A 25699-nucleotide genomic window follows, 5' to 3' on the forward strand; every position below is an offset into this window, starting at 1 on the left:
ATATTTTGCAACAGTATCTTGTAGTCACACTGTAATTTAAACAACTTATTTATAATGTAACACATGCTTCAAAAATTTGAAATTCATTTTAAATTTTAATAAAACAGGGATTCTTAAATATGTTCCGGGACATAAATCACAATATTAAGGCAATAAACTATGGAAACTGAAGCGGTATGATACTACTTGATTAAAAAACTTCATTCGCCCCAAAAGTATACAGATTGAAAATCACAGTCAACATATTTCAAGCACTCAAAAATAAGCGCTCATTTTCGAGAATTGCCAAACGTGGATGAGAAAAAAAAACGTGATTTGAAATGCAAAACTTTAAAGTTGTCAACTAAAAACCGATGAAGAATTTTCGTATTATCATTTTTATTATTTGAATCAATTGTTTTCAGTTCCATTTCAAATTTCTATTTCTAATTATATCATTATATCCATTTCTCATTCTTTTATACCATTTAGGAAATTTTAAATAAGTAAAAAAAATGAATAAAAATGAAATTTAGCCTAACTATACAGACGCAGAATAAAGTTTTCGTCTGTTATACGTTTTTAGCTCTAATTCATGAGCAGCAAAGGTCGATGGATAACTTTATTGCACATTGTATGTTCTAAACGTAAGTGATACGCAACCTGACAATTTAAATGTAACTATAGTGCTGTCACGAAATTCAATGTAGGAATCAATTATTTTCATTTCTGTTTCAAAAGTACTAGTTCAATTATATCATTATATCTGATTCTATTTCTTTTATATCACTTAGAATAATTCAAAATGAAATTTAAGAAAAAATACTAAAAAATAAAAACAACGTATATATTAGCAGGACCATAGAAACACAGAATAGATTTTTTACGTGCTCGTCTTCGATTCTTAGTTCTTAGTTTTACTCTTTCTTAGTTCTATTCCATGAGCAGTAAAGATCAATGGATAAATTTATTCCAAATTGAATATCCTAAACGTGGGTGATACGTAACCTGGCAATTTAAATGTAACTATAGGGCATTCACAAAATTCCCAGGAAGAAAATAAAAGGAAGAGATGAAAAAATATAAAGAGTATCCAGAACGTTTAAGCTTGATATTCTTGTCTTCATTTCCATTTCAGGGCGGCTCTTCGGTTTGGATTCCTTTGTATTTTTTTTTTATTTCCTGTTTTCCTTTCTTAATTTACAAACTGCGTGTTCACCCCTGTTGCTTTGTATTTATTTTGGGAAAGCACGGACTGTTTTTACGGACTGTCAACTCGAAAACAGTTCATGACGTTTGGCAATGCCTTACATTTTCATTTCGAAATCATTCGAGATTTTTGAGAAATAACCTGTCAGTGTTTTTAAAGTGAAATAATGTCACATTTGTCTCATCTAATATGTTACCTTTTTTTTTCTTGTTTACTGGATTATTAATTATATTTTGGAGTTAAATTGATGTTTTTTCAACAAACTTGTGCATGGTAGCTCTAAGTTAAAATTTACACTAAATTTGAAATTTCATTAAAGTTTTTAAACAGTTTTTTTATTTCCTATAACAGTAATTCTAATTTATGTGATAAGAATGTAATTTAATAAGCATTAAAAATATTTAATAATTTTTTTTGCAGACCTTAACATATCAAATAGAAATAATAGTGAAAATAACCTAGAAAAAACTTCCCCTCTCCCAATTAATTACGAATTCTTATTCTACTTTTATCATATTAATATTTTTTAATTAAAATGCCTTTCGTAATTTGTGTTGCTTTTCATCGTCAAATGTTTAATTTTGAACTGCATTGCCTAGGTTGTAGAAATGATTTTTTACATTAATTTTGTTACGTTTATATGAACGAAAATATTAAAAAAAATTAAGAAACTTTTTTGCTTTAAAAATATTTAAGTATATGGTGTCTACTAAGTTTTGATTAACAAAAATCAATTTTTTTTCCACAGGAGATCATAAACTGATAGATAATCTGTAAGAAAAAAATACGTTCTTGAGGATGACGTAAGAAATAGTGTACAAAATTAACTGAAATTTTAATTTAATATTTGTCAAACTATGAAAAAAAAACTAGGATAATAAAAAGGTAATGACGCCGAGTTTATTATGAGTTTTTGAGCATCAAGTTTTGCAATAAAATTTCATGTAATTTTCGAAATTATTTATCAAGTTTTGAGATAATAAATAATAAATTCAGCTTCAAGAAGGTGCTCAATTCAAGTAGTTTTTCTTCAGGAAGAAAATTGAGAATTAAAAATGCTCTGCTAAGAGAATCACAGAATTTTTTTTTTATAATATTCAGATTTGAAGATCAGACTGGCTATAAATATCATCAACTTCAAGGTATTACTAATTAAAATTAGTCATGTTTTGACACATGTTCTCCTTTATAAGAACAGAAATGGGTAAATGGTGAATAATATTTTATAAGGAGCTATGATCTATGTGTAATACCTCAGAGAAAGCAGTGAGCCTTCACTGAGGATGCACTCCAGGATACAGGATGCAGGAGAGTTCACCCATATTGATTCCCGCTTGGATATAAGTGCAGTTAGTCTATGATTTCATCACTCAGACTAAGTTTCCAGTTAGTTGGTTCTTAGTTGATCCCAGACTTAGTTTGAACAATAACTATCAACATTTTTAGGTACAAAGAAATGCAGAGTTTCTGTACCCACCAATAACATCATAAGAACTAACCACCATAGAATTTGAAGTGTTATGATATTGGATTGATCTTGGACTGCTCTAAATCTTTGTGTCTTTCAAGGAAGACATTTTGACTATTCTGATATACAGAACAGTCTTAGAGCCCTATGTAATATTGTACAAAGTCGCTTTGCATTCTAATTTTTCATAGAAGAAAACACGCCACCGTATAAAGCTAGCCTGGTAATTGAACACATTATATCAGAAGGGATTCAGAGAATGTAATGACCTTCAAATCTCTAGACCTGATTCGCATAAATCCTATCAAGGATCTTGGCCAAGTATTTGTAACTCGCCATTTCTTCCGAGAACCATCTTAGGTCTAAGATTGGCGTCATTGGAGAGGGATTTAGCACTCCACGACTTCGAAATTTACCTTGTAAAGAAAATTAAAATTTGTCGGGAGACCTGCATTGTCACCAATGAGTGTCATACCATACATCGTTTAGCAAGTGATTTTTTACTGTATATTTTTTTAAAAATATTATTGATGTCCATTGAATCCATGACGTATGATCAGTTTATTATCATGATTTTTGTCCCAGTAAAAAATAGTCACATAAAATTTCACGTTATATGGTTCACATTAAAAAAAAAATTGCTAGGTTTTTTTTATTAACTTTTATTAGATATTCTCAATTTGTATAGAATAAAATGAAATTCCATAAGAAACATTTATCTAATTTATTAAATATTGGAAATAAGTAAAGCGCTAATTCTGTTAGGAGGCATGTAATATTTTATAATATACACATGAAATTCACATGTAAAATGTTTCCGAAAGCTTCAATTTAAAAGAACATCGAAGTTTTTGTGAGTTGGAAAATTCTTAAGTTAATTAAATTTAATAACTTTTTTATTTTGTAGTAATTTGATTGCTTATATTCATATTTATTTTTCATATTAATATCTTATTACTTTAGAATACAAAGTATTTTATGTAATATGATAATATACAATATTCTTGCAATATAATACTCTGTTGTAGATTCATCTTTTTTTTATTTTAAGGGAATATAAAGGATAAAAATGCTAAAATGCAATATAAAAAATAAATATTAGCTAAAGTAAGCTATTGACTTGTTGATTTATTTATTATCTTAACTGATATATCATCAAATGATTTTATTGTATTTCCCATTTTGTATATTAATAATTTTTCAGTTACCACAATCAGTTAGGTTTTTGTAATAAGTTAAAAATACTAAAATTAATTTCTCAACTTCTTCCCAATTAAGTATTTAGGAGAATTTTATGAAATCTTTAATCCCATGGAGAAATACTTATTGTTTCAAAACTGTTAGCTTAACAAGAAATAGTTAAATATATAATATATTTAAAAGTAGTTGCTTTATTATAGCTGCTTTAATTTTCTCCAAAAGTAAATTGAATAATTACTACAGTTAGTAGTAAAGTAGAAATTATTATTTTTAAAAGTGAATTTTCGAGTATTATTTGAAATTAATGCAGTCTTTTATAAAGGTAAAATAAAACTAAGGTTCTGAATATTTTCTTTGACAACACTACACATTATATGTATCTACACTAAATAATTGCTAATCTATGTACCCACGATAAATATAATATCAATTTTGAAAGTATTGTTTAAAAAATGCTGTATAACATAATAAAAATATATATTTTATAATACAAAGATATTATTTAATAAACTGTCGAGATTATTATATAATGGAATAGATAAATATATAAACACAGAAGCTTCGTCTGAAATTGTTTTTCTCTTCGAAAAGAAAGAACAATAAAAAAACAATGTAGTTCGTAATAGTTAAGGAAATCGCAAATATCATAGGTTATTTTAAACTTAGAGAAATAGTTAAACAATGTCATTGAAAAGGACAAACATAGAAAATGATTTTTCATGAAAAGCTAGCTAGATGTTACCTGCGACTTAGGCCTCTCGGAAGTATTTCTATTACCATTTTAACTATTTTCAAGAGTTGGTCACTACATTGTCAATGTTCTCTATGCATTGAATTTTAGTAATAATTTTAATTCTCTCCGACATGCTTTAAATCGCTAAAACCTCCTAACCACTAAAAAAAGAAGGTAAGTATATATATATATATATATATATATATATATATATATATATATATATAAATCTCTTGTCACAGTTTTAGTGGTTAAACTCCTCCTAAACGGTTCGACCGATTTTGATGAAATTTTATATGCATATTCAGTAGGTTTGAGAATAGGTATTTAACAAATTTCTTTTCATTTTTTGGACAAATTTAACTTGTATTTTAAATATATCTTTATTTAAACGTATTATGATCCAAGCTGGACATAGAAACATAATGAATTAAAAAACAATATTCAAGCACGTTGCAACAAGGCAGATTAAACTCTAAAACTTATGCTCGCCCTTAAAAGTATATCATCAAATATATTTGCAAGTATGTGGATAAAGACAGTGATATGGCAGTATTTCGAGTTGAAAATACCAATGTGACTGCTCTTCCGGTGAATAACAACGATGAAATAACACTGTTCCAAATTGGCCGGTACACCAGTTCAGTTGAAGCTGCTTGACTTATCTTTGGTTTCCCAATTCATGAACGGGAACCAACCGTTATTCATTTAACCGTCCATCTTGTAAACGGTCATCGCGTATATTTCACGAACGAGACAGTGATTGACCGAGCTATATAAATTCACCAAAAACTACACTCACCGAATTTTTCGAATTGCGTAATCGTGCGGATGCTTTTGGTGCCTTTGCACGGACATTACTCTACTTAGAAGTACCACACTATTTCAGTTGGGCTCAAACAAAAAAAAATGGACTTCCCGCAAGCAAGGCACACCGGTTGATGCATGTCCCGGTTTATTCAAATCAAACACCTTGGGGAGAGTATAGATGTAAAGTCGATGGACATCAGCATTCAACGTTTAAAGATGCATGTCTTGCAGTCGGCTTGCTGGAAAACGACAACCAGCGGGAATGCATGCTTTGCCGAAGCAGCATTGAACTGTACTGCAAAGCAAATTCGTCTACAATTCGCTATAGTATTAACTACGTGTTTCCCGGCCCGTATAGAAACGTTATGGGAAAATCACAAAGATTCAATGACTGATGATATACTGTATCAACATCTCACACGTTTCAACGATCTAACGATAGTATTCAGCTATGCTATGTACAATGAAGCACTGATTGCTATTAAAGATCTTTGCATTATTATTGACAACTTGCCGCTCAGTCATTTAGGTATGCTTTCGCCAAATTGAAGTGCATCTGATTTATTAAACAATGACATGAATCGTGAACTTCAATACAATACGATAAAAATGGCAGCGATTGTTACTCGCAATGTTCCGCTAATAAATGAGGAACAAAGGAACATTTATGACCGCATTATGCTTTCAGTTTCAGCAGGACAATGTTGATTTTTTTTTGGGATGCACCAGGTAGATATGGCAAAACATTTATTATTTCGCTAATTTTCGCTGAAATACGATGGCATCGCGTTGGCCGTTGCATCATCTGGCAATGCGGCAACTCCATTGGATGGAGGCAGAACAGCTCATTCAGTATTTAAGCTGCCACTAAATATTCAAAGCAACCCAGATGCAGTGTGCAACATAAAAAAGAAATCGTCTAAGGCTACAGTATTGAAACACTGTAAAATTATCATCTGGGAAGAATGCACTATGGCACACAAGCATTCACTTGAGGCGTTGAACAGAACATTGAAAGATATTAAAAAAACAATGACAAATTATTTGGCTTCACTCTGTTACTCCTTTCAGGAGATTTTAGACAAACACTTCCCGTCATTCTGCATTCAACGTACGCTGATGAGATCACTGCTTGCAAATCATCTCCACTGTGGCGTAATGTTGAAAAAATTCAACTAAAAGTAAATATGCGCCTCCAAATCCAAATTCTTCAAGATCCAGCTGTTGAAACATTCTCGAAACAATTGTTAGATATCGGTGATGGAAAAGTTACTAAGGATGAGACTGGAAGCATAAAATTACCGAACGATTTCTGCACAATCATTGATTCACAAGATGCTATCATTAACCTAATATTTCCCGTGATGTACACACACAATACAGGGGCGATTTTAGCAGCAAAAATATGGACGTCAACGAACTAAATCTGAAGATACAACAGTTATTGCCAGGTAACTTGGTGACATATATATCCGTTGATGCAGTTTGCGATCCCTTTGAAGCTGCAAATTTTTCCAACATTTTTTAAACTCATTGGATTTACCTGGCATACCACCGCATAATTTAGTACTCAAAGTTGGATCTCCGGTTATTTTGCTTAGTAATTTGAACACACAAAGGCTGTGCAACGGCACGCTATTAGTCGTTAAAAAATTAATGAACAACGTTATCAAAGTAATTATTTTAAATGACAAATTCCGTGTTGAAAGTATATTTTTTCCACGAATCCTTATTATCCCCACAGATGTGCCAATTTAATTTAAACACATTCAGTTCCCCATTAGATTGGCATTTGCAATGACAAGGCCAAGCAATGTCTGTTGTTGTCCTAGATTTGAGCAAACCATGTTTTTCACGCTGAAAATTGTACGTGGCATGCTCTCGATTGTGCAAACCATCCAGTTTATTTGTGTTAGCTAAAGATGAAATGACAAAAAATATTGTACACTCCATTTATAACAAAAAGTTACAATAAATTTAAAAAAACTATTATTTGATGTGTTAATATTTCCACATTCCGTCATCGTTCACAGCACTCCATGCCTCTTCCACTCATATATCACACACGCACACACTTACAATAAATAAGATATATTTTCATACCCTAGAAATAATTCATATATCAAAACAACGTTTGCCAGGTCAGCTAGTATATATATATATATATATATATATATATATATATATATATATATATATATATATATATATATATATATATATATATATATGTATATGTATATATATATATATATATTTATATAGATAGATAGATTGATTGACTAAGAGGGAGGGATAGAAGTACGTCATACTTTCTTTTTATTGAAAAATATTTAAGAAAAAAATTAGGTGAATTGAAACATTAAAGGTTTTTAATTGTTTGCTTCTTTATCCTCATTTTACAAGTTTAAATACATAATTGAAATGTAACTCTGAAAGACAAAAATAGCTGATGTTCCTAAAATAGAATTCGTATCCAGTCGTTAAATTATCCCCATATAATATTTATCTCTTAGCATCATGGAATATAAATTACATTTGAGAAAAAAGGTTTGGCATTGCCTATATTTACGGCACAAAAGGTCAGTCAAGAAAAATAATTGAAAAAAAATTTCTGACAAAAAGTGATTTTAATCTTCTTAATTTTTTACAAATATATTTCCTTCTTTAGAAAGATTAAAGTATGCAAGGAGGGTAAAATGTTAAATATTCCACGGTTTGTTGCGACTGAAAAACGTTTCCCATTTTAATTAGAATTAATTAATTAAATAAATTAGAATTTATTTGTCTTAGACTTAGTGTCCTGCAATTGTAATTCTATATTTTCTATTGAACCAAGCACAATACATTTGAAGTCCAATCATATTATTGATCTACTCACATTTCCATCGATTCAGACGATGGTATGTTGCAAATGCATTTTTTTCGAGATCATCATATATAATGTTTCAGTTGTTTTTTGAATAAGTGTATTGTGGAAAAAGTAAAGGGTTTTTACAACATCTCATTGGGTTTGTTGTCAAAATTAAGAGCATGTTAAGTCATGGTTGACGAATTTGTGGTCAGTATAATGTTGTCAGGGTAGTAATCTTTGCCAGCAGACTTACTTCACAAACTAGCTGGTATTAACCGATCTGAATTTGAATGGGCTTTTACCGAACACTGAGAATCGATACGCTGATCTCGTTCGTAATTTTTTTCCAGATATGTTTGTTTTTGTTTAATTAAAAATTCATTGATTTAACCAAAATTATTATTGTTTTCCTTCTTATTTCAGTGAATGCATAAATACATAGCATATTACAGGATAAAATATAAGACTATTAAAAAATCATTTAATCAATGATTTGACGTGTCTGTACTTAAGCGAATAATTGAATTGCAATATTTGCGCGTTTAAAAATAAATATAGTTATTTATTTATTATTTTTTTTAAATTTCTCTGTTATTCTTTTAGTGACTAAAAAAATATTATAATTTCGCTTATTGGAGGGAAAAAATATGGTGCTAAATTTAGTTTATTTTAAACCTTTATTTAAATAATTCTAAAAAATTTCAGATCAAATTAGAGTTCAAAATACTGGAAAAGTGAGTGCAGTATCCGTAAAATCCATGATTACCAGAAAATGCAATACCGTTTTTTTACAGTAATATTTATTTAAATACAAGGAATCAATAATTTTCCACAAATTTTTTGCTGTAAAATCACGGTGTATCAGATTTTGTATTTTGTAAAATGTTACAGTTAAATTAGTGTTTACGATAAAAAGTACTGACACTCCCATCCACACAGTTTGGGGATGTAGACACATAGTAGGCTTTTTCATTGTTTCGGATGTTTCTAGATACCATCAGAGTAGTAGCATATCAAACAAGTTTTGTAAATAAGTTTAATTTGTTGACTTGATTTTCAAAATGAATTTTTATTTATTTATTTATTTATTTATTCTTTTTTTATTAAAAAATTTAATTGATGCTTTTTATTTATATTTCGTCACATTTAAGAGAAAAGTATTACTTGGGCATCTTTCTTCCTACCTTTTTCCTAATTATTAAAAATGTTTACATTTTATAATGAAATCACAGCAGTATTTTATGAAATTAAAGAATAAAGCCACCATTATTATAAATTTTTATTACCAGAGAAAGGAAACAAAATATTATCTATGACGCCTTCTAATAAAAGTATGTTATTTTTTTATCTAAGAAAATAATACTTGTTTTTTTTTTCTTATATAGAATTTAAAAAAGAAATAAATAGTATTCTTAAAAATAAATCCCTTCAAAAATGTAAAAATTTACAAAATACTTTTAATATGTCTATATATATATAAATTTATATTTAACTTTGGAGAAATTGAATTCTAAATGCACCATTTTTTATAAATGAATATCGATCCATTCCCATATCGTAATTTTTACAACTTTATCTGTAATCCATCCCGTATAACAAATTAATTAGAAAAGTGTTGCACCGGCAGTTTCATGAATGGAAGAGCGATAGCGAGCAGGAAAAAATTTGAGAGACATTGAAATATGAATTTTAGGGTGTTAAACAAGACCAAGATCGAAGTAATCTGAAATAAGCCGCATTAGCATCGGAGTGTTGAGAAAATCCGATGAGGGCATGGAGCTCACCGCCTTTTAAAATAACAGATCTAAGTTTAAAATTCTTTTTTTAAAAAGTATAATATTCCAAAGTTCATTTTGTCTGAAGTTAAACCTATGACGATAAAATAAAACATATATCATATTATTATCGTTTTGTCAATTATTCATTATTCAATTATATTATTATAAGTTTACGTAAACTGTAAAATAGGTTTTGAAATTGTAATTTGAAATTGAAAAACAAATATTATATTTTTGAAATGTATTCGAAATGGTAGTCACTCTGGGCTGCAGCTCTGGGGAAACAGTGAAACAGGCGAGCTTTAACAAAAACAGATCGCGAAACCTCATTAAAAGCTGTTCCGAGGGCTAGTGAGTGGCATATTTTAAAAATACACTGTACCTTTAAATAGATTAATTAAGCAAATAATTACTTTTTTGATACCCAATAACGACAAATTAAATGTTTGTCTTTTTTATATGCTTTGAAAAAATTTAAATTATTTTGATCATTATTTCTAATTTTCATTTTTTTTTCTATTTCAGTGTTTGAAAAAGACATGTTTCCTTATTTATGGGCGCATAAAAAATATATTCGCAGACGATCAGAACGTAAGTAATTTTTTTATTTAAATATGTTCTTGTTTTATTTACACATTTGCGCGGTGTGTTTTAAAAGAATATAATCCTTAAAAATTTAAATTAAATATTCTATGTATCCTTATTTATAAGAAAACTAGTATTATTTTATTTTAAAATATTTCTTTTGTTTTATTTACTTTTTTTTCCAATTGAAAAAAAAGACAGACTTTGAAATAGAATTGACTTCTGATAATATAATTGAAAAAGTAAAGTAAATTAATGAATTAATAAAAATGGCCAATGTTGTGAGTTAGAAAAAAAGCTTTGATTCATGTTAAACTTAAGAGAAAACTTTTGCTTTTTCCTATATATGTCTACACTCGGAATTTTTTTATTATTATTTTTGTTTTTTCTCTTTGCCATTTTTAATACCCTAGACGTCCTTTTGAATTTTAATTTTACTCCATAATTTTCTAAGTTTCCTGACCATTTCTGAGCATATCTAAGCAAGTCAATTCTTAAAGTGATTGGAGCTTGCACCAGAAAACTATAATTCACTCCTTTGCCTATATACTTTCTAAATTTTTTTTAATCGTAACTCAAATAATCATTGATTTTTGCATGCAATTCGCACTAAATAAATTATAACTTTTTGTTGATATCGAAATTTTTTTCGATCAAATTAACAAAATGTGAAAGTTAATTTTTCAAAAAACATAATTTCGAACTAATAAGTGTCTTAAAATTCACCAATAACCTGAAGATATTAATTATAAACTGAGTGTTTAGGTTAAAGATGTCCTTAAACATATAAATCCCCCCTCCCCAAAAAAACTGTTTTTCAAAAACCAAAGTGGAAGAAACTTAAAATTTATGGTTTGTCTGCTTGGGAAGAAATTGTTTTAGTCGCCATGGCTTAAAAGAAATGCATTAATCGTCAGCAGATGACTCTTCTTGAGATAAACAATTAAAATAATTATTTCAAATTAATCACTATTTGAAGCAATCACTATTCGAAACGTTGTAGAGTTCAAAGACAAAATTTATAAAGGTCTGTGCAAATATATTTGCTGGAATAACACGGAATGCATTAGAAAACTATGTTTTATAGTTCTTTTCTTTTTCAGTACATAATGTTAACTGTTGTTTAGCTTCGCAAGCAGTTTTTTCTTCGATTAAGATTGTATATTTTGGTTTAAATATCAGAATCAAAAAAATGCACACTTTTCTGCTTCTTCAGTTATTTTTAACTGTTTCCTTTTTAAACGAACACTTATAAGCATGGGAAAAGTTCCACAATTTGGCAAGTTATCGCTAGATAATATTGCCAAAAATGTAGCTATCCCTGCATTAATAATATTGAATTTTAAATTATCTGGATACAGCTTAATCTTTAAATAAACCAATAAAATTTAATAAAGCCCTGTAACTGAAACATTTTTGTGGTTAGAGAAGTAAAGTAGCTAAAAGAAAAATAAAGTTAAAAATAAATTTTGTTCTTGGATAAGTCGCTACACTGCTTTAATGAGTTATATATTTGTATTGAATTAAAATGTTAGCCGTTGCATTGATTGTTAAAAGAATGATAAATTTTTTTACATTCGCATTTTATAAACGAGATAAAATTTAATTATAATTGAACTAAGAATGATTAAAAAAGTTTAATTTAAAAAATTTAAGAAATTTTAAAAGGCCGGAAATATGTAATGCCTTTTATGGCATCACATTGTGATATCTGTTAAATTAAGTATTATAATATATAGTTTACATATTATTTCTTTTTTTCATTTTGTAATCGTCGTTTAACAGCCGACCCAATTTTCGGGTTTACGGCTGCTAATACTCAACTACGTAGTCTTATAATTTTGAACCCTATTTAGAAGACAAGGGAACAAGTATTGGGAGAAATTTGCCTTCGTAGAGGACTTTTTTGATGGAACTAACCGACATTTTCACTGCATGGAGAAGAGGAAAACGAGAACCTTTTACGGTTAGCCTGAGGTCAAGGGGACTCTAATCCATGATCTTTCTACCACTGAGGATATTTCGCGTCAACACTCTCATCGGTGCTGGGTGGATGCAGTATTCCTAGCGCAAAGCCATCTCTGGGATTCGAACCCGGTGCACCTCATTTGATGGCCAGCACTCTATCCCCTGGGCAATCGCGACTCAATTTACATATCATTATTAAAACCATGGGGAAAGGTTAAGGATTGCAGACACGTTAGAATGAATTAAAACTTCTAAAATATTATAAAACACTTTTACTTCACTCAATTGGTGAATCTTTATAAATTAGAGACAGAATCCATAAATATTATTATAGCATGTATCTTCCTTATCTATATTTGTTCTTTCGTGAAATTTTAACTATTCCACAATTTTCCATACATGGAAAGTCACCTTATGTTGCGGAAAGGAACATTGTAAATCACATTTTTTTCATCAATAATCTACACTGTACTTACTTAAAAATATATTGCATGGAAATCTAAATGCTACTATTAGCACCGAAGTATCGTGTTTCGAATATTCTTTTCGAGTGTTTAGAACAGAAACACTTTAATCATACTCCAAATGCAAAAAACTTGTTGTTTTGTTTTAAATCGTGACTCATACATTTAAAACATTTTTATATTTTTTCTTGAAACTTGAATATTAGTTCATTTTTGTAACAAATCAAAAATATCGCAATATACATGGATGCATGTTGCCTTATTTTAGATTTTAATCTTCAATATCCCGGTAATGTGTGAATAAACGGTATATACTTAGGAAAGATTGCAGACACCTGAAATACATTTCGGGTGAAAGACATATTTGTTTTACTTTGCACATTTTAGTGTGCAAATTAGGAACAAAAATAAAATATTTCGGATTTTTTTTGTTATTAGCTTCAGATAGTGTTATTAAGTTAGCAGCATTAATGTATGGTGCTCAAGCTTATATCAGCATTGTTATTGATAAATAATTGATATAAATATTTCAATCGAAAATTTTTTCCAATGCCCACCTGAGGAATGCTCTTTTGTTAACAGGCATCGGAAGGGCAGAACTGTTGGCCCCTTTTACTGAGGCTCCATATTGGATGGGCCAACTCTTCTCCCAGTGAAAGGACAGATAGCACTGAGAATAAAAGAAGATCTATATCTTGCCTGGGATTCGAACCCAGAAACGTTCTGATGCAAGGCCAGTTCCTTGACCCCTACGCATGCCAGTCGGCATTTTAATCGAACATGTTATGAGTAATTAATTGATAACTATTAACGTTAAAATGAAAATACTTTTTACTTATTAACAAGCTTGGAAATTATATAATCTTCATTTTTCACCCAATTTGCTAAATCAAACTAAATAATCAATGAATAATTAATTTCAAACTGTCCCAGTTTATTAAAGATAAATCTCGGACAAACTGAACATATTAAGGAGGGAGGATCATTATACAGTATGATCACTACGATTCTACATATTTGCAGAACAGCAGTACTGCAGTGTGTACTTGAATAAACAAGCTTATAGTTAACAGCAATGTCAAAAAAAGCATATTTATCTTTTTCTCAAAGCAAATTCTCTCCATCTCTTAATTTTCTATAAAATTCCAATAGTATTAAATATTTTAAAGTTAAACTAATTTCTATAACTTCTGATTCAGGTACCTATTTTCAACTAACTTTGGCTATCAGCGCCTATACGAGTCTTTTTTTTTTTTTTTTTGGAAGTGGTTGTCTTTAAGTAAAAGACCTCGCAATCTCTTCTACCAGTATAGAGAAGTTTGGAGAGAGGATTGCTTAGGAGAATTGAAGAACGATGCACCTACTTAAAAAAAAATTAAATGATCACAACAGCCAAATAAAGCAATTGAACAATACAAGGCAGCTATTCAAGGGATAGCAATTCTTCATAACAAAAGCTACATGTTATGGTTCTTTCTTTCGTCATTATTACTTCTTATTTTATTTCGCTTTAATTAAAATTCATTAGTTTTACTCATTTCTTAATCATTAACTTGAATTATTTACTTCTTCAATTTTAATATTTGCTTACAAAAAAATCTTATAAAATAGGACAAGAATATTATTAGGTACAAGTATCATTCACGATTTAATTGCAGGTATTTTTAATAAAAATCTTTCCTAATTATGCGCGCAATCTCACTCCTACCCCATAAGGACAGATTGTTCAAGAGATCTTTTTTCGTTTTAATACAACTGTTGCTTAAAATTAAAGCACAACGACAAAATAATTATGAAAATGGATGAATAACAATGGTTAATTTAGCAGAGAATTAATATTTACTCTCCTTTTAAAATTACTTTGTTGAACTGTGAGCAAACTCTCCTAGCTTTATCCCGCGAATTTTCTTTTTACTTGGATTTTTAAAACGAAATAATCGATAATTAATTCGGGAAATATAACAATGGTAAAAATCATTGTTTTTTCTAAGTTTATCTTTTTTTTCTTGGAGAGAGCCTTATTGAGCTTTTTTAATTACTGAAAATCAATTTTGTTTCTTGAATTTTAGTTGACTTGGATATAAAGCTGTTTCATAAATTTGGTTTGGCATACTTCAGATGTAGTATATTAAAAGCTCATTTTTTTCCAAAATATGTAAGATATATTGCATCCAGCTAGTATTTATAACTATAATTCCTCAATTTATTCTAAAAAATGAATTGATTATTAATTTTATGTCGTAAGAATGAGGTTTCAATCTTTCTCTTTTTAATTATGCAGTTTTCCTACTAGTTGCAGAGCTTATTAGTTATGCTTTCAATTGATATTCAATGAAAACAATTTATGCTATGTATATATACGTTTTATTTTTTGTCTCTTATTTCTTATAAACGGCGCTGAACAGCCGACCAAATTATGAAAATAAGACTGTCAATATTTATCTCCGCAGCCTTAAAACTTTGAGCACAACCCAGAAAACAAGGGAACTCCTGGATCAAACATTTGGAGTAAATATTCATCGTGAAATGCATTTTGATGGAACTAAAACTTATTTGCGTTACATGGGAAGGAAAAGCACAAAAATCACCCACTGTTAGCCCGAAGATACTACTATAGATACTTCTATAGGATATATTACGTCAATACTGTGGTTAGTGTGAAGAGGGAACAAAATTCATACCAATCATGTATCGCTGGATATTGAACCTGTGCCACCTCATTGTGAGATGAAAGCTTTATCCCCTCAGCCACGCTCTTAGAAGTTATATTTTCATCATTTTATGCGTTTACAATATTTTAAAACTTAATTGTGCTAGTGCAAAATTATTGCTTGACTTGAAGAATTATGCTTTTAATATAGTTAAATGGAAAGCAATAGTTGGCTGTTAGGAGAGGAATGCAAACTTGCATTTATTCAATAATTTTAAAAAATTAACATGCGTCAAAAACAATTCTTATTTTGATACATTAAGTAAAATAGGTAACTGCTAAAAAGACAACTCCATAAACCATGGAAAGTGGGGAGTTTAAAAAAAGTGTTCCTTCAATGACTTTTCAGATAAGATTTGCATCACAAAATGAGCACATGAAGTTAAAAACATTTTTGTTTCCTTTTTTAATACAGCTATAATTATAAAAGTAAATAACTAATTTATACCAGTAGAAATTTTTTCACTTATTCTACTATCGTAATATATGAAGAGTGACTAATCTTTTTGAATTAATTTTTGTGTTTGATGTTTTGCTTTTGTTTTTGTATTTTGTATATTTCATCTCCTTCTGTATTTGCATTTTTGTTTCATTTTGATCTCTGTACGGCGTTAGGATAATGTCCGTATCGCCTGCTGCATTGGAAATAAAAAAAAACTATCGTAATTCTATCGAATGGGTTCAAAATTTCAGATATTCAAATGGAAAACAGTTATTAACTTCCTAATATATATATATATATATATATATGCAACAAAATAACTAAATACAAAAAAAAACACGAAGAAAATTAAGAAAAACAATAAGTTTCATTTATTGCGCATAAGCTGCAAGCTGCAATTCTGTTTTTCGTTTCATTAATAAAATTCTATATAAAATCATTGAATTAATCGTATATTTTTGTGGATAGAATTACCAAAAAATGTCTTAGTTAATTTGTAAAATTTTCTTATGTGTAAATTTATTTCGGGTAAGTCCATTGCCAAAATTATTTACTAAATAATTTCTTTGTTAATTTGAATACTTTTTCCATGTGCAAATACATTTCGGACCAATCTCTGGTTAAAATTATTTAATAAAAATTTCTTTGTTAATTTATAAATTTTTCCATGTGTAAATCCATTTTGGGCAAATCCGTGGCTAAAATTATCTACTAAAAAATGTTCTTTGTTAATTTATATAATTTTTCCATGTGCAAATCCATTTCGGGCAAATCCGTGGGTAAAATTATGTGCAAAACAGGCAATTCATGTTTCTCTTTTCTATTTTATATTTTTTTCTTAAATAAATATTTATTTTCTAAAATTATTTATGGTCAACTTCTTTAAATTCTCCAGTATAATATTACCTTGCGCACATCCATTTCGGGCCTATTCTTGGTAACTAACAAATCAAACGCACTTCACAATGCAGTAAGACAGGTCACTTTAAAACAAAACGCCTCTAGTTACGCTCAATTTGCTCTTTTGCTTTCATATTATGCAATCTGGCAATCTTATTATGAAAATGTTTTTTAAATCATTCTTGAAAAATTTCCCGTTCATATAAGCGCATTTGAATTAGCTACTCGCTTTATAGTTTTTGTTTTATCCTGTTTTTCTTTCTATTTTGTTTCATTTTCTGTTTTTACGTGTTATTTTTACTTATTGTGTTTTATTTTATTTGTTGTAATTGTAAAAGGAAAAAAAAAGAAAACTTTTTAGGAGTGCTCCTCACACTATTGTATTAATATATTTTCCTTTGGCTATATTGATACAATATCAGAAAGCACTCTTTTTTGCGGATATAATCGTGTAGGCTGTTGAAAAGATTTTATCTTTTATTTTCCGGATTTTAAAAAAATTTTTTTTATCCCTTTTCTTTCCCCCAGATGTTTTTTTTTTTACTATTATTTTTCTTCGCCCCCCTCTCCTTTCATTTCATTTGTGTGTAGTTTTCCTTTGTTTTAACTTCATTTTGATATATATATATATATATATATATATATATATATATATATATATATGGCGTTACATCTGTACGTGGCAAGTTTGTATGATATACACTAATGTGACGAAAGTGATGGGGTAGAAATATAGAAATATACAGATGGCTGAAGTATCGCATCATGCAAATTGTACATAGGTAGTACACTCATGTTCTACTCTCGTGTGCCCTTGAATAGGGTGGGTCGAGATAAGAATAAACAATATAGGTAGTGCACTGTCATAGCACTGTCTAGAATTTTATTTGCGTTCAAGTTATTCATATGAGAATGTTTCTGATGTAATTATGATCACAAGGTGAGAACTAACAGGCTTTGAACGTGAAATGACAGTTGGAACTAGAAGCATGGCGCATTTCATTTCGAAAAGTTTGACGGAATATATATATATATATATATATATATATATATATATATATATATATATATATATATATATATATATATATATATATATTATATACACACAAAATATATATATATACACACAAAAGGATCATTTTACATAGATTTTTAACAAACAAATGTAAATATAATGCTGTAAAAGTATTAGTCACGAGATTAAACATTCATTTAAACACGTTTTTTGATAACATTTAAATTGAAGCTCTAATTTTTATTAAATACTAAAAAACGTCTAAAATAATTCTATGATTATTAATGAAATTTTTTTTCCATATTGCCTAAATAGCACTTTCATTTTCAGCAGATAGATTTCATTAGATAATGAAATAATAGACGATAAATTTTAATAGATAGATCTAATAAATGCAATTAAATCTATTAAAACTATGATTTCAGGAGAAAAAAAATTCATTTCCCTAACAAACATTTTTTTTTTTCAATTAGATAAAAAAAAAATTTTTTCAACGCAAGATATAGCTAATATTTTAAACTTAGTTAAAGATCTAGCAAGATATTGAAAGTAAAATAATAGTTAAGCAAAATAATTACCTTACTAGTTTTGAGATTTTTTTAATAAAATTTTTCATAAACTTGAAGGTTGTTATTAATTAGAAAATCATCTCCCTATTCAACAAAATTACAAACTCTTTATTTGATATACAAAAATTTATGAATATTTCATTTGTCATTATAGAGATTTTGTCTTTGATAATTTAAACTATTTTTGATAAGCATCAGATTATTATTTTTTCTGTTACCGTCTTTAATTTCGCGGCCACCAGGGATCTTACTAATAATGAAAATCTTAAAAAAAATTATATTTTTAGGTTTTAATTTAGACCACCTCTCTACTTCTAAAAATAAGTTACTACTTTTAAAAATAACTACTTCTAATAATCTATTTTTATTAGAAACATTGAGGCGTTGATTTTGAAATTATCATACAAACATAAAGAATTTTAAATGGAAATATTATTAATAAGGAAATCATTATTAATAAGGAAATAAATAAATCAATTAGTTTCATTATTAATAAGGAAATAAATAAATTAGTTCTTACTAAAATTTAAATTTTAACTGCAAATTGAAACGAAAGAAGGTAAAAAAGTGAAGACATAAATCATTTTCTGCATTATCACGATTGATAAAATTAGAAATAATCTGGTATTATATGAAAAAAAAGTTTTTTTCAAACAACTTACTTTTGATGAACTACATAGCAGTATTCCCTACAAAAAACTTAACACCAATGGTGATATTATTATCAATAAAAATAAAGCTATTAATAAAAGACCTACTATTAAACTAAGTGTTATAAATTCTTTTGTGAATCAAAAATTCCTTAAAACCCTAACAGAATTCAGGATTATTGCTAGGGGCTTGAATTATAAATATAAATAAAAAAGCCTTTACTTTGAAACATCCCTAAAAGTGCACTAAAAATAACAAGCATACTAAAAAGAATAATAAACGGAATTGGAATAATAAATATAGCTGAGACATTTTAAAAGCACTAAAATCTTAAAATAAAATTGATTGTCTATGCGGGATTTTGTTCTTTTTTGTAAAGACATTTCTTACACTTCTTTCAATTAAGACATTTCTTAAAATATTATATCCCTTTGGAATCTAAATGATATAATTGCTATGAAGAAAGGTGATAGTTTCTCGTTTATGTTAACCTAAACATTAAATATTTTGTATTTAATGATCACCCTATTCAACAAAATAATAGTATCCCTAGATTACAAAAAAAAATCAAGTTCATTATAATTTTTAAAATAACTTGATAATTTTGAAACAGATCTATTTAGCACCGCCTTCCCTTTTCCACTCCTTTAATTTTATGTTAATTAAAATATTATACATATATATATATATATATATATAAGTAAAAGAGACAGTTAAGTAGACTTTATATAAAAATAAAGTATCAAAAGTAGATTAAATTATCAGGCATAGCTTCTCTTAATATTAAATCATTTTATTATGTCTTTTAAAATATAGTAAAAAGGTTACGCAAAAGAAAAATTTAGTTTACATTCGAAATATATCACGATGTATTGGGGGAGAAAGATTGATTATTGTCTTGATAATTTCACTCTTTAGAGGGCTAATAATATTTGAAGGAAATTAAGAAATTCGTTTAGGTAAAATATTTGTATTAAAACATACCTTTTAATAATTATTTTTTCAATGTTAATGTAGAACAATAATAAATGAGTAGAATCATGAGAAATTGTATTAAACAGTTTGAAATGCATTACTTTAAAATTTATTCCTCGAAAAATTTACAATAACACTGACAATTTTATGCAAGTATGTCTGTTTTTTGTCCTTTATCTACAGAGAGAGAAGAAATTTGGAATATTGATAGTTCGGTAACAATAAAAGCCGTTATTAGAAAATAAAATTTCAATTCAATCCTTCGTAAGAGCCCTTTAAAAAAGTGAATTTTTTTCATTGGGTAGTGATAAAAATTAAACAGAAAACTATTATTATTATTATTATCATTATTTTTTTATAAGGAGAAGATAATTTTAGTAATGCTCTACGATCCTGCTTTCTGTTCATTACACGTTATTTAACATTGACTTATTTTTTTATTATTTTTGTAAGTGATCAACATGTCAATGGTACTTTTTGTTAGTGATCAACATAAGTATTGTAGCATAAACGGACTACGTTTTAAAGTTAGTATTTCTAAAATTTTCCACGTGTTCACATTTTTAAAGTTACTCTTTTAAATAGCATTTATTTCAATTTTAATAATTTAAAATCAACAGCCATTAAAATAAAAATTATGTACTGAAAAGCAACACTATTGGCGTAATAGTACTAATTCGTTTAGAAGAAACTTAAAAATTTACCGCATAATTATAGATACCGATATTGCTTATCTATTTTCGACAATAAGAAATACTTGAAATAAAAACCAATTAACTATGTAAAGTGCAAAATTAGCGACAAATTGGTACTAATTCGCTTAGGACATAGGAAAAAGATCGCCATACCCTTTTTGGCTCCAATGCTGTTTAATTAAATTTGTTAATAGGTACTATTTTGAATATAAAAATATGCTATTGTACTAAGAATGAAATAAATTGAAGAAATCTTATTAATTCATTTAAAAGAAACGTAAAAAAATAGTCAAACTATTATTTACGTTAGTGATCCTTAATTAATTTCTGTATTATTTATTAATTGAAGCAAAAAAAAGGCCACCCACTAAAAAACGAAAGAATAATAAAAAAATGGTACTAATTCTTTTTAGAGAAACGTAAAAAAAAATTACATACCTTTTTTGACACTAATGATGGTTAATTAAATTTACTAAAAGGAACTAATTGAAATTTAAAATAATAATAAGCTTTGGATTGAGAAGCAAATTTAAATAATCCTTATTGCTGATTTGTTCTGGAAAAAGATAAAAGTCATTTACAATTTTTAACCCAAATGATAGTTACATAATTTTGGTAATAAGTGTTAATTGTAAAAACAATTAATTTTTATATTAAATTACTAATTTGATGTAGAAAATGGCATTAATTCGTTTTGAAGAAGGGTAAAAAAGCTGCCATACTCTTATTTACGGAAATTATTCTTGATTGTTTAAGTTTATATGCACTACTGATATTAGGAGAATAGGAGCAGTTTTGATAGGTAACAAACATACTAATATAAATACAAAGCATTTTCTGAGTTTTCGGTGCCTAAAAACTGCGCCAGTACTCAGCATTTTGCTATTCATACTATGAAAATTGGTTTATTATGATCCCTCAAAGAAAATTAATCTTTATTTTGATTGAATGAACAACTCAAGACACACTTTCCTCAATCTAATTACGTAAAGTCACCGAGAAAAGTAACGCATAATAAATTATTTTAGGCTTATTAATTGTGTCGGTACATGTCATTCAGCTCTGTGCGTGGTTTCGTCGTCTTGTTCAGTACTGATTTTGATTTGTCAAGTCTTTTTTTTTTACGCTGCACGAAAAACGGACATTCAGCTAATGCTACATAAAGAAGAAAAAAACAAATAAATAAATTTTTTCTATATATATGCGAAATAATCTAAAAAAGCAATTCAAGAGCTCAAACAAAAGAATTTAATCAGAAACGTTAGAAGCTTTGAATGCACAATTTTCTGCATTTATTTTCTTTTATGTTATTTTAATAACTCATAAAAGTTATCTAAATTAAAATCTGAACAAAAGTTATTCGCATTCTTCCGATCGTTTCTCGTCATTAAGAAATCTAAAATTTCTCTGTAGTTAAAACAAAACGACGAAATAAAATAAAATCATAAAAGTTCGTTAAAGCAGTGAAGAAGATAATAAGGGAAACGCAAAAATCTTCGGAAATAGCCAACAAGCAAGAAAACTTAAGGATTCCAGCCAGTCTCATTAATGTTTCTCCTGGGGTTATTTCAAAAGCCTGTTTCCCCTTCTTGTCAATGAGAACGAAAAAAAAATGGAAAAAATGATAATAAACTAACTCCCGAAAATACAAAGGAGACAGCCTAAAAAATAACAGACGCTATTTATTTTCTCAACCAATCGATACTAACTTTCAAGCTCTCTCAAATAAGCGAGAGTCTTATTTTCTAGAATTTTTGGACGGTTCGTTAATCAGGTTAATGCTCACCGGATTCGTATTTGTTGTTACACGCAATAGTAGAAGGAAAGGTATTTAACTGGGATACAATATTCTCGTTTTGTTTGATTAACTTACTGGTTATTTTGCTTCTAGAGAAGCAAAAGCACAACACTAGTGAAGCAAGCTAAACACATGGAATTCCGGTAAACAGAAATAAAAATTTCTTCAAAAGCCGTTCGCCTTGTTGCCCTGCAAATATCATTAAATGAATATTTCCTTTTCTATATTTATTTCTTCTGTTCAGAAAAATTCTTGCGCTTACTTATTATTTAAAGCACACTCTGTTTACCTTGTAAAATTACATTGATTGAATTTTTAGATGAAAAGAATTATTTTTATATTTTCCAGGATGTACGCATGCATTTTAAGCTTAGAATTTTCTGGAAATAAAACATTCAGACAGTGTTTTTATTTTGAATACTGGAGCTCTCGTGATAATATAAATATTTGAACAGAAAGGAGTGCTTAAAATAATTAATTTCATTCATGATTTCAAACATTAGCTAATAGCTTTGACAAATACAGGTAAAAAAACTTTTTTTAGATTCTGATTATTTGCAACCGAGGAACAAATAAGATGTTTGCACAATAAAACAATTTTATTATTTTGCTAAACTCTAAAGTAATTACTACTGTTTTAATCACGATTCTCTAAATTGTAATTCAGTAGAAGATGGTACTTATATGCACTCAAATGCAATTCTCGAGAGTAATAATTTTCATTCGCTGAATTAATGTATGCTTATTAGTTTTAAAGCAAATGTTTAGTAAAATTTAAACTGAGAACTATTTTGAAAATATTTTATATTGCTCAAGTAGTGCAAGACAAAAATGAAAAAGCGTATGATATTCACGAGGATAATTTCGTGTTCATTAAATTTTAATTTGAAAAAATGCTAAATTCGATTCTAATCGAATTACGCTAATTGCAAAGATTTTAATCTCTTTTATATAAGTATGTCATTGTCTTAATTTCAATTGAAAAGAAAAATAGATTAAAGATCAAAATATTTAAGTTATTTATTGACGTTATTCATTGTTATGTATCTAGAAAAGGACAAATTAAATCTTGTAGAAGTAATTTATTTTAAAATTCTTCATTTATGCTAGTAAGTTTTATTTTTGTTTTAAAGCTAAATGGAAGTGAAGTAATAAAAATCGCAATAATAATATATATTTTTTTTACATTTAATTTAACTACCAAACCAATTTAATGTAACTACGAAACCATTTAAGGTAAGGAGCTTATCGATGAGTAAATATAATTTTTTTTTGCTTTAGTACAAACTGATATAAAATTTGAGGGAAATTGGTCGAATGGTCCTCGAGAAATCAAATTTCAAAAAAGTCGTAATTCAAAAATTCGATTTCTTAGGAGCTATACGACAGATTTCACACACAAAAGTAAGTTCTAATATCCGATTTCGTAACTGTAGACATCGTCTGTACTGAATAATTGGCATATTAAATGATACTCCTTAGATTACTATCATTAAAAATGAGTCCCAAAATTTGGAGATCCGATTGTTAGATCATAAATTATTAAGGTTGGTCCATTTCTTATTTAGCGCTTTGCACATAAATCTTAATATAGATCTTCATGAACAGGGGCATAAAAAACATTGGAAGTAGAATAATCATTAAAAACAGAAGAAAAAGTTATAAATTGGATGTTGTAATGCAAAATTCTTTGCATTTATATTGAAAATTTTAGAAATATAAAAACTTTTTTCAAGAATAAATTATAGGAAAGAGGAATGTACGTTGTTAACTAAATTAATCATGTCAATGATTTATGTTTTTCACTAATATCACTTTATTGCTTATACAAGTAGTAGATTTAACGCAATGAAAAATGTCTCTCATTTCTCAAAAGTCTGAGCATGAACAAGAAATCAAAGAAAATTCTTAATATGTTATAGAGACACATTCCTACACTAAAAGTTTTCTAACCCAATCTAACATTAGTTATATGAGAAGACATCCTGCAAGAGACTACATAAGCCCTTAATAATGTACTTTACAAAATATTTAATAAAACCACTGCAAAAAATGGATGCTTAAATTTCACGAAACTTATATCGTGAGTGAAGAAACAATTTCCTGGTATATGATCTGAGTGAATATTTCATCAGAAAGACGAAATATCTATCACGCTTCTTTGCGGAAACTACTTTCGACAAAATTAAAGAAATATATCGTCATTCTTTGATTCATTAAGTATATAATGATATCTAACGGTGGTGTTGTTACTAACTTTTTCATTTGCAACTATTTAAGTGGATCCACGTCACCCCAACTACACAAGAAACACAATCAGAATCAAGAAATTTATTACATCTATGCCCGAAGCGGGAATCGAGGACGGTATCTTTCTGGTACGAGGCCAATTCTTTCAACATCATACAGACCGGTCGTTTCTATATGGCCATTTTAATTTCGATCATCTACACTTTATTCTAGTTAACAATCTCTCGCAATGCACTGCGATAAGGTCCCGAGTTGAGAATGCATTTTCATCACGCATTTGAAATTTCGCGGTTCGTTGCAAATCATGTGATTTCGTAACAAAAACAGCTCAAACAGCGAAAAAACAACTTAAGGTTTTTCTGAATCGCCAGTTTTATTTCCGAATGAGTTTTTTTATTTTATTGCTTTATTAAGTAATTGACCCATGTCCAATAGGTCGTGTTTTTGATCACCGCTGGACGAAGCAAAATGGTGGTAAGAGAATGTTAAATCTGTTGGGGTCACAAAATCCTCCAAATTTCTATAACAAATCAATACCTCTGAGCGTACTAGATTGGAGATTGATTATGATCTGATTCAAGTCGAATATAATATCTACGAATCATGATTATTCAATTCATAATCACTGAATCGATGGGGATT

At 28.3% G+C, this 25699-nt stretch overlaps 1 protein-coding gene across 2 annotated transcripts in view; it reads left to right on the top strand.

Moving 5' to 3' along the window:
• Positions 1-25699, top strand: part of LOC107449400 (lachesin-like) — a 303582-nt gene that overhangs the window by 126703 nt on the left and 151180 nt on the right. For both annotated transcript variants that reach the window (XM_087168086.1, XM_087168085.1), the window contains one exon: positions 10558-10623. In XM_087168086.1, the coding sequence (XP_087024212.1) occupies positions 10558-10623 (66 nt within the window). The remainder of the gene's footprint in view (positions 1-10557; positions 10624-25699) is intronic.

Source organism: Parasteatoda tepidariorum, chromosome 7 (assembly GCF_982258835.1).
Source record: "Parasteatoda tepidariorum strain Cologne lab strain chromosome 7, Ptep-v5.0, whole genome shotgun sequence".
NCBI lineage: Eukaryota > Metazoa > Arthropoda > Arachnida > Araneae > Theridiidae > Parasteatoda > Parasteatoda tepidariorum.